This window comes from Phyllostomus hastatus, unplaced genomic scaffold, assembly GCF_019186645.2.
Source record: "Phyllostomus hastatus isolate PE091 unplaced genomic scaffold, TTU_PhHast_1.1 phas_contig_301, whole genome shotgun sequence".
Classification (NCBI taxonomy): domain Eukaryota; kingdom Metazoa; phylum Chordata; class Mammalia; order Chiroptera; family Phyllostomidae; genus Phyllostomus; species Phyllostomus hastatus.
Window position 1 is genome coordinate 413426 of NW_025333842.1, and position 11862 is coordinate 425287.

General features: G+C 40.0%; 1 gene segment (V, D, J or C); it reads right to left on the reverse strand.

Moving 5' to 3' along the window:
* Positions 1–9163: 9163 nt before the first annotated feature.
* Positions 9164–9763, reverse strand: LOC123819177. The segment is given in 2 exon segments: positions 9164–9489; positions 9622–9763. Coding segments are annotated over 2 exon segments (369 nt in total).
* Between the last annotated feature and the right edge of the window lie 2099 nt (positions 9764–11862).

Below are 11862 nucleotides of genomic sequence, written 5' to 3' on the forward strand. Positions count from 1 at the left end.
TGCTTCAAGACAACAGGAAACCTAGTAATATTCACATCATGGAGATACCACAAGGACAAGAGGAGCAGAAAAGGAATAGAAAAAACTGTTTGAAAACGTAATGGTAGAAAACTTTCCTAACTTGATGAGGCCAAAAGTCACACAACTCTAGGAAGCACAAAGTATCCCAATCAACATGAACCCAAAGAGATATCATAATTAAAAGGGCAAAATTTAAAGATCAAGAAAAACTCTTAAAGGAAACAAGGGAGAAATAGTTAATAACCTACAAGGGAACTTTCAATGAGACTATCAGCTGATTTTTCAACAAAAAATACTATAAGCCAGAACAGAATGGCAAGAAGTATTCCAAGTAATGAAGAGCGAAAGCCTGCAACCAACACTACTCTACCCAGCAAGGCTCTCATTTAAAATGGAAGGTGAAATTAGGAGTTTCCCAGACAAAAAAAATAAATAAATAAAACCTAAAAGAGTACATCTCCTCCAAACCAGCATTGCAAAAGACACTAAGGGAACTGTTCTAAGAAGATAAAGAAAAAGGAGAGAGAGAGTAATGCAGGTACAAGAAGAAAAACTGCAATGAATAAGTACTCATCAACAATAATCGTAAATGTAAATGGGATTAAATTCTCCAATTAAAAGACAAAACACAAAACATGACCCACATATATGCTTTCTACAAGAGACCCATATCAGAAAAAAAAAGACCTACATAGACTGAAAGTGAAGGGGTGGAAAAAATATTCCAAGTAAATGGATATGAAAAAAGGCTGTGGTAGCAATAATTATATCAGATAAAATAGGCTTTAAACAAAAACCATAAAAAGAGACAAAGAAAGACACTACATAATACTTAAGGCAGTAGTCCATCAAGAAGATATAACCATTGTAAACATACATGCACCCAATGTAGGAAAACTTAAACATAAAAGAAAAAATTTCGAGTAAGATATCAACAGCAACACAGTCATCATAGGGATTCTAACATCCCATTGTCAACAATGGACAGATATTACAAGCAAAGAATCAGTAAGGATATGGTGACACTGAACAAAACACTACATCAAATGGACTTAATTGATATATATGTATACACACATGTATATGCATATAAATGTGCACATACACATGCATATGCGCATACTATATGTATATGTGTGCACATATGCACATGCATATGTATATACATGTGTGTATACACATATATGTGCATGTGTGCACATATACATGTGTGTACATATAATTGGTGTGTGTGTGTGTACACACACACACACACACATAGAATCCTTCACCCCAAAGAAGCAAAATACTTGTTCTTTTCAAATGCACATGGGACATTTTCATAGATAGGTGTCATGGTAGTGCACAAAATAAGCTTCAACAAATTTAAGAATATTGAAATTATATTAAGCATCTTCTCAGATCACAATCACTTGAAACTAGAAACCAACCTCAAGGAAAAAATTCAAATGCATTCAAATTCATGGACACTAAATACAATGATATTGAACAGTGAATGGGTTAACAATGAGATCAAGGAAGAAATAAAAAAGTTTCTGGAATCAAATGAAAATGAATACACAACAGCCCAAAACCTATAGGACACAGCAAAGGCAACTAAGGGAACTTAGTTCCCTAGGAGGGAACTCATATCAACATAGGCCTACCTAAAAAAGATAGAAATATATCAAATAAACAATCTGATCCTACATCTACAACTAGAGGAACACAAACAAACAAAGCCCAGAGCGAGTAGAAGGAAGGAAGTAATCAAAATCAGAGCAAAATTAAATGACACAGAGACTAGAACAATTCAAGGGATCAATAAATTCAGGAGCTGGTTCTTTGAAAAGATAAACAAAATTGACAAGCCTTTAAGCAGACTCATCAAGAAAAAAAGAGGGATGACCCAAATAAATAAAATCAGAAGTGAAAGAGCACAAGTTACAACCGATACCACAGAAACACAAAAGATTGTAACAAATTTCTACAAACAGCAATATGCCAAGAAATTGGACAACCTGTGCAAAATGGTCAAATTTCTAGAAAAATACAATCTTCCAAAACTGAATAAAAAAGAAGCATAAAGCCTGAATAGATGGATAACAACTAGTGAAATTGAAGCAGTAATCAAAAAACTTCCAGCACACAAAAGCCCTGGACCAGATGACTTCACAGGTGAATTTTACCAAGCATTTAAAGAAGAACTAACTCTTACCCTTCTCAAAACTATTTCAAAAAATTCAAGAAGAGGGATGACTTTCAAACACTTTTTACAAGGTTGCTATTCTTCTAATTCCAAAACCAGGTAAAGACACTACAAAGAAAAAAACTGTAGGCCAATATCTCTGATAAACATAGATGCTAAAATCCTCAACAAAATATTGGTAATCTGGATCCAGCCATACATTTAAAAGATCATACAATTTTTGAGGAACTTCCAGCCAAAATGGAGGCATAGGTAGACACACTGTGCCTCCTCACACAACCAAGATAGGGACAACAACAATTTCAAAATAGAATAACAACCAGAACTGACAGAAAATTGAACTGTATGGAAGTCAGACAACCAAAGAGTCAAAATAGACACGTTCATCCAGATCAGTAGGAGGGAAGGAGTTGGGCAGCTGGTCAGAGAGGTGTCAAGGCCCAAAGAGCTGTGGGACTGGGTGCAAAAGCCATCCTCAGCACGCAAGACCACAGTGGGTGGACCCTGGGTGCACAGGCAGTGGCTGGCAGACCCTGGGTGTGGGTTGGCAAGCGGCAGACCCAGCAAGGTCGTGATTGTGAAATGAGGCACTGTGCACAATCCAGGGTCCCAGCACTGGGAAATAGAGCCTTGGGACACTGATTGAAAAGCACCTGTGGGGGTTGAGGTACAGGGCAAGACTCCCAGCCTCATAGGAGAATTTGTTGGAGAGACCCATGGGGGCCTAGAACATGCACAAGCCACCCACATGGGAATTAGCACCAGAAAGGCCTAGTTTGCTTGGGGGAAAGTGGCAGAAGGGACTGAAGTCCCACAGAGAGTGGAGCAAGCACCATTTTTTTCCTCTCGGACCCCGCCCCTCACATACAGCGTCACAACCCAGCTACTGGGTTGCCCTGCCCTGGTGAATGCCTAAGTCTCTGCCCCTCATGTGTAACAGGCACAACAAGACAAAAAAAAATGGTGTGAACAGATCAAAGCTCCACAGCAAATACAACTAAGCGACCAAAAGATAGCCAACCTATCACACACACAGTTCAAAGCACTGGTGATCAGGATGCTCACAGAATTGGTTGAATTTGGTTGCAAATTAGATGAAAAAATGAAGGCTACACCAAGTGAAATGAAGGAAAATGCAGAGGGAACCAATAGTGATGGGAAGAAAACTGGGACTCAAATCAATAGAGTGGACTAGAAGGAAGAAAGAAACAACCAAATAGAAAAGAATGAAGAAACAAGAATTCAAAAAAATGAGGAGAGACTTAGGAACCTCCAGGATATATTTAAAGGTTCCAACATCCAAATTATAGGGGTACCAGAAGGAGAAGAGAAAGAGCAACAATTGGAAAAGTTATTTGATCAAATCATAAAGAAGAACTTCCCCAATCTGGCAAAGGAAATAGACTTCCAGGAAGTCCAGGAAACTCTGGGAGTCCCAAAGAAGCTGGAACCATGGAGGAACACACCAAGGCACATCATAATTACATTAGCCAAGAGAAAAATGAAGGTGAGAATCCTAGAAGCAGCAAGAGATAAGGAGACAGTAATCTACAAAGGAGTTTCTCATCACACTGTCAGCTGACTTCTCAAAAGAGACCTTACAGTCAAGAAGGGGCTGGAAAGAAGTATTCCAAGTCATGAAAGGCAAGGGCTTACATCCAAGATTGCTCTATCCAGCAAAGCTTTCATTTAGAATGGAAGGGCAGATAAAGTTCTTCCCAGATAAGGTCAAGTTAAACAAGTTCATCATCACCAAGCCCTTGTTATCTGAAATGTTAAAGGGACTTATCTAAGAAAAAGAAGATAAGAAAACATGTATAGTAAAATGACAGCAAACTCACAATTATTAACAACCACACCTAAAACAAAAACAAAAAACAGCCTAAGCAAAACAAACTAGAACAGGAACAGACTCACAGAAATGGAGGTGACATGGAGGTTAGCAACAGGGGAGTGGGAGGAGAGAGAGGGAAAAAGTATAGAGAATAAGTACCATTGATGGTAGGGTAGAAAATAGACAAGGGAGAGGGTAAGAATAGTATGGGAAATGTAGAAGCCAAGAAGTTATAAGTATGACACATGGACATGAACTAAAAGGGGGGAATGTGGGTGGCAGGAAGTATGCAGGGTGGAGGAGAGTGAAGGGATGAAAATGGGACAACTGTAATAGCATAATCAATAAAATATATTAAAAATAAAGTAAAATATAATTAATTAATTAATTAATTATTTATTAATTAATTGACTGATTAATTAAAATTAACAAAACTGTGGTACATTTTTGCACTGGAATACTACACAGGAGAAAAGAGGAAAATCCTACCTTTTTCAACAGCATGGATGGAGCTGGAGAATATTATATGCTAAGTGAAATAAGCCAGGCATTGAAAGACAAATGCCATATGATCTCACTTATAAGAGGAGCCTAATGAACAAAACAAACAAACAACCAGAATAGAACCAGAGGCATCGACAAAAAGCAACAGAATGTCAGTGACCAGAGGGGAAGCAAGATGGGGATAAGGGTAAAAAGAAGGGGAAGGGACTAGTTAAGGAACATGTGTGAATCACCCATGAACATGCACAATAGAGTGGGGATTGTCTGTGGGAGCAGAGGGTGGGCTTGGTGGAAGAGAGCAAAGCAGGGGAAATTGGGACAACTGTGTAGAACAATAAAATACTTAATTAAAAATAATGACAAACATGCTCTAGGGTAGTTCATAAATATTTTCATAAATTAATTTTATGATATTTTATTCATAAAATATAGAGATGGGGAAGAAGAGAAGGAAGAAACTTTTGCTTCCTTCTTTGACAAAAGGAAAAAGGGAATAGAATGTTGGCCAGAGCGTGCATAGATTAGAGAGTGCCAGGAGATCAGTCTGGAAGATGATTTGTCTTGGATGTCTGCAAAAATAAATCTGGATGTTGGTCAGGAGGAAACAAAGAAATATTAAGGCTTTCTGAGCAAGGAACTGATGTTATTTAAAAACACTACTTAAGAAGTTTACATTTTAATCTATCTGTTCTCTGTTAGATAGGTTTGAAAAGTTTGAGGAAATTTAGAATAATAGTTAAAAAATATCACCAACCTATAGAAGACTTTCTTTTAGCATTTCTTTTACTGCAGGTCAGCTGGAGAAATGTGGTCTTCACTTTTGTCTTTCTGAAAATGTATTTATTTTGCCTTTATTTTTTTAAGGAACTTTAAATTTTATTTTTCATTTATAATTTACATTCAGTATTATTTTGTATTTGTTCCAGGTGTACAGCATAGTAGTTAGACAATCTATACTTTCATGAAAGTGTCCCCCCCCAATATTCTGAGGACCCTCCTTCCACTATGCATAGTTATTACAATATTATTGTCTATATTCCTTATGTTGTGCTTTACATCCCCACGACCATTTTGTAACTACCAATTAGTACTTCTTAATTCCTTCACAATTTTCACCTAGGACCCCACTCTCTGCCCTTCTAGAAACCATCAGTCTGTTCTCTGTATCTCTGTAACTGAGTCTGTTTCTGTTTTGTTTGTTTATTTAGATTGTTCTTTAGATTCCACATATAAGAGAAATTTGATGGTATTTGTCTTTCTCTGACTGAATTATTTTGTTTAGCAAAGCACCCTCTAGGTTCATCCATGCTGTCACAAATGGAAAGATTTCATTCCTTACAATTTGCCTTTATTTATTTAAATAGTTATTTTAGATCAAAATAATTTATTTAGATTAGTCAGAGGCACCCACAGACCTGGCATGGAATAGATGTTGGAAGACAATCACAATTAGAATTGCTTTAAGCTTCTGGTTAACATGATGGCATAGGCAGACATGCCTTGCCTCTTTACACAACCACATCAAAATAACAACTGAAATATAAAAAACCATCACTCAGAACCATCAGAAATCAAGTTGAGTAGAAGTCTGACAACTACTGAATTAAAAAAACCACATCCATCCAGATTGGTAGGAGAGGTGCAGACGTAGAATGGGCCAGTCCCATACCCACATGTGATAGACAAAAATTCAGGAGGGATATGTTGGGAGCAAGGAGTCCCAGACCCACACCAGGCCCCCCAGCCCAGGGCTCAAGTGCCAGGGAGATAAGTCCCTACAACTTCTGGCTGCAAAAACCAGTGTGGAATGAGTTGGTAGAAGAAACTGCTGGAGCCTCAAGCAGTTCCTCTTTAATAACACACACATGGATTCACCTATTCAGACTCCCTCCCTCTGAGCTCCAGCACTGGGGTAGCAGCCTGAAAGGCACCAGTGGCATACTGGGAGAAACTGACATACCTGGCATCTAGACAACCAGAGGCCATTGTCCTTTTTCTAAATCACCCCCCTCCCCCCCCACCCATAGAGCCACAGAGCTGCCAGCTGGTGCCATATCTGAGACTCCATCAACCTGGCTAACATTGTTTGATCCACCTTAGAGATCCCCAAAGACTCTGTCCCACCCAACCTACGGGCCCACCCAAACTGCTTTTCCCATATGAGTCCTGGCTCAGGCTTTATAGTTTCCTAAATCCTTTCAAACAAGCAACAGCTGGCCTCAGTGAGCCCTAGGACAAGCTCTAGCAGCAGCCAGCCACATAACATTATACTTCCCTACCCACAGCAATTACCACACTGTTGTCCATGTCCATGAGTCTTTTTTCTTCTTGCTCAAGCCCTCTACCCACTAATAACCCCCCAACTAGATGTCATCCTGCTCTCCATTTATGAGTCTGTTCCCCATTTTCCTTGTTAGTGTAGTTTGTTCATTAGATTCCACATATGAGTGAGACCATATGGTATTTGTCTTTCTCTGACAGGCTTAGTTCACTCAGCATCATATTCTCCAGGTCCATCCATACTGTTGGCAAGGGTAGAATTTTCTTCTTTTTTGTGGCTGAGTAGTATTCCATTGTGTAAATGTCCTATACTTGTTTTATTCATTCATCTATTGATGTATGCTTTGGACAGCTTCCATATCTTGGTGATTGTAAATAATGCTGCAGTAAACATAGGGGTGCTTATGTTCTTTCAAATTAGTGTTTTGGGTTCCTTCAGATATATCCCTCAGAAGTGAGATCACTGGTCAAAAAAGCAGATCCATTTCTAATTTTTTGATGAGTTATTTTAGGATCTTAACTTTATTTAAAAAATTTTTTTCAGAATTTTGATTGTCATGTGCCTCAGTGTGGCCTTCTTTCTCTTTATCATTCTTGGGATCATACTTTTCTACAAAAAGTCTTTCTTTTTTTTAGATTTTATTTACTTATTTTTAAATAGGGAAGGGAGGGGGAAGAGAGAGAGAGAGAGAGAAACATCAATGTGTGGTTGCTGAGGGTCATAGCCTGCAACCAAGGCATGTACCCTGACTGGGAATCGAACCTGCGACACTGGTTTGCAGCCTGCGCTCAATCCACTGAGCTACGCCAGCCAGGCAAAAATGTCTATTAAAAAAATGATACTAATTCCATCATGTCAGTCTCACACTCATGACCTGATCTAAACCTAATTACCTCTCAAAAGTTCCAACTCCAAACACCATTACATTGGAAGTTAGCAATCCAACATATGAATTGGAGGTGGAGAGTCACAAACATTTAGTCCAAAACAGAGAGGGAGGCAGCCAATGGCAGAACCACCACATCCTAGCTGTCAGGGGGCAAAAGAGGAAATACTTCACTTTCTCTCTTCCCACCTACAGATCTCTTGCCAGTTTTTATCCATGGCTGAATGCAGTAAGATGTCAATAAAGCAAGGTTAGCCTGGATGATGCCATTCACAGGAGTTGGACTACCAGGGCATAGAACAGGACAGACAGATGGAGAGGAAGCCTGGATTTGGGTGAGGAGGTGAACCAGGAATAACTAACACTGAGGCAAAGAGGGAGTAAATCTTGGGTATCCTTGCTCCTGTCTCTATGGACTCAGCTGAAGTCATAAGGTCAGTAAAAATAATCTAAAAAAAAATTCTCGATGGTTTCTTATTAGAGCTGACTAATCTTCTTTCCTATTCCTAGACTCTTTATTTTCTTACTCTCTAGACAATATTAACCCTTATTGTTGGAAGTCTCCATGGTCTCTGCATACAGATCCTTCTTGTTTTACAGGGAAATATATCATAATATTAACATACTTTAGCTTAAAGAGCTGAGATGGATCAAAATCCTGGCTTCCTTTCAGATGAACTATCTTGGAACCTGAAGCCCAAACCCAGGTGACTGAGCACATCATCCTCAGGATAAGGATCTGGGTGACGATCAGAGGAGACTGAATGTTCAGGGGGAGGATGCTCTGGATGCAGCCTTTCCAGACTGGCTGCCTCTCACCTAGTGAGGAGCATGAACCTGAGGAGGGGATTCCTTCAGTGCCCTGTCCTACGACTCTTTCCACATCAGTGTTTTCTGAGAAGTTGTATGGGGTGATGAATTAATGTGAAGTTGGGTTGAATTTTCTGTGGCAAGGACTCAGTCAGAGGGGGCATGTCCATCTGTCCATCTTAGCTGTGGACACTCAGTTGTGCAGAACACTAAAGACCAGATCCTAAGTTCCTCAGTTGGTTTGTGAATGTTTGCATGCAAAAGCAGGAGATTACAGGGCTTTTAAAATAATTAAATAGTTAAAAATATCTTGGTAGACATTCATCTCACGATAGAGTTTTTCTACAAATGTTTTCTGTGAAGGATTGGAGTCTGGAGAAGAGAGAAGCCTTTCTGACTGAGCACTTATGGGGCTCAAAGTTTTGATTCTGTTTAACACTGACATCCACCCCTCTTTACCTGCAGAGCAATTGTGAGCCTCTTAGACTTCTATGAATAGTCTGGGCTTGGTTCATTTCTGTGAGAAAACTCTAAATAGAATCAAGCAGTTATATTCTCTCACTGCTTAGGGAGAGAATATATCTTCCCTCCCAGGGCTGCCCACAGCCAGGCCCCACCTGCAGCCCTCTGGGTTTGTGCTCAGCTCCCCCTGTAGCCTCCCCCCACTGTGTCACTCATAGCACAGTAATACACCGCCGAGTCTGACATTTGGAGTGATGATTTCTCTAGGTGGAAGGAGCTGCTACTCTTCACAAGCTTGGCATGAAACTCTTCATTCTCTACCTTCTGGTTGTCTGTTGAACTCTTCAGGAGGAGCTGGGGACCTTTACTGAGATACTGGACATACCAGAAGAGGAAAGGACTTGAATAAGTGGTCTGATAACTGCAGTTCAGGATAATACTTGTCCTCTCAAGGCGGGTAACAGGGCCTTCTGTCTGGGTCACTGAGTCTCCACTGGTCCCTCCTGAAAGAGAATTACTTTGTTATGATAGAAACGTATAGGGAGAGAGTTTTCAGCCAAAGAAGAAAACTAAAAGTTATCTATAATTATAGGAAAATGAAAAAGCGTTAACGTTTAAGATAAAATGTTACTTACTGAGTATTAAGATCACAAGAATGGAACAGGTGGCAGAAAGCATGCTGGCAGAAGAAAATGATCCTTGCTCCCTGGAATACACTGAATGCAATAAGGCTAGTCCCCAGCAGGCCCTTAGAGACACTCCTCACGCATAACTTAGAGCCCCTTTCTGCACAGCAGTCTTTTTTGTTGCTACAGAGTCACCAGAGTCAAAGCAGCCCATGAACACAACCAGAAACTGCATCAGTAGGAAACATCGCCCCCTGGTGGCTGTCCCTCAAATTGCACAACAACCGTGTCCTGGACCCTATTCCTCCTAGTAACTGCTAGAGGGTTAGACACAGGAGAAGGGGAAAGAACTCTAAGTAGAAAGCACTAAATATTTGCTCTATAGGTTAATTAGTATTCTTGGGAAAATATTTACTTATCACTTCCATCATTTCTTCCACGGCACAGAAATCTAATGATTCCCAGATAATCCCAGGCACAAAGAATAGTCTGAGGTCTCTTCCTTGCATATGTCCCCATGCTTCTCATGAACAGAGAAGGATCCCTCTGCCTAGAAACCGCTCCGGTCCTTCACCTGACTTAGTTTTATTCATTCCCCAAGACTCAATGCCATACAGGAAGCATTTTCTAACACAGTTCTTCTCAAATAATATGTGGTTGAATAACCAGTTTTTCCCCAATACTTCAGGGACTGCTGCATTTGTAAACTGCAAGTATAATAAATTACTGTGATTTCTGTTTCACTGGCAAAATTAGAGTGCTATAGGAATTGACATTCCAAACAGAAGGCTGGACAAAATAATGAAACAATTTTTGGACATTGAACTACAGGTGGCACAGAGATAGGTAAAGAAAACAGTGAAGTGAGTCCTAATATTGCCCCAGCTTGCTTCCTGGAGGCCGTTTCAGTGCAGGGAGAGCATAGCAAAAATAAACCCAGCCATCTCACTGTGTTGATGAGACAGAAGAGGAGTTTGGGGATCCAGAAACCCCTGGAGTTTGTGAAACAGTGTACCAGAGAGGAGAGATCTGCTGTGGGTGTGTGTGTGTGAGAGAGAGAGAGAGAGAGAGAATATGAGAACTGCAAAGGCACACTGATCACTTTGAGTCTTTGACTGAGTACTGATCTGCACGTAGGAGAGAGGACACTCACTGACTCGCTGAGTGGGCATCCCCCCCTCCCTGAAGGGGCCTCCTTAGGGGTTGCTGGACCATACTTGAGTAGCAGCAGCCTTACACCTTTAGCCTTATGAAGGACAGGTAAGCTTACTTAGGTAACCTGGTTCTTGAAACACTGTCCTTTTACTTCTGTCACATCATTCTTTTAATCCAATTAAGTATTTGCCTGTAGAAAGCCAAGTTTTGAGGCTTAATATTATTGGCCCAGCTCTCTTCATTCCAGAGGCATGCATATGGTGTATAGCTGTCTCCTGTTTATTTGTTCCTTAAGGAAGTCAGGAATCTCAGCTAAAGGTACTGCTTGCTCATTGTCAGCTCTTTACTGCCATTGTTATTATTTGTGCTGGTAAAACAAACCCAGCAGAAGATGAAAAGGGCCATTTTCACAACTTGTTGTTTCTCTAGAATTGGGTTTACTTTAAGCAAGTTCTGATGGTGTAATAGCAAGAGAGCAAAGCATTGTTTCCTGCTTCCATAAACCATGTAAGGCACTGGGCCCTCGTTCCTGCAGACTGCTGGGATACTTTGCTACACAAACTCTCAGTGGCTGTGCTGTCCATATAATAACGATGGCTGGGAATAAGTCTGTGGAACCCAAAATTAATTCTCTTCAAATGAGAAATATTCACTCTAAACAGATTTTCTCACCATATTAAAATTGTCTCTAATTCTCACAAAAACTCAGCTCATGAATAGAGTTAGCATGTTGGCAAGAATCTCTGGCTGAGCAGATCCCTCTGGCTGCCCTTACACTATTGTGCACATTTGGGAACTCTAAAGCACAAGCATTATTCTGGAAATTCACAGACTTACCCACTAAATGTGTAAACCCCTTTTAGTCTCTAGGCCTTCTCACTGCACTTCATTTCTTGTAGTTTATTGTTAGAGAAATCAGGTTTGTCCTGTGAGTTTTTCATACAGTGGATTTTGCTTATTGTATAATTCTGATGAGCTTAACATGTTCCTTTATCCATTGTATTGCCTGTAAATTGGTTATTACACCAAAAGGGAAGATTTTTTTCAAATCTAGTAACCAACAAAAAATGATGTGTTTCACTTCTTTAGGAAGCT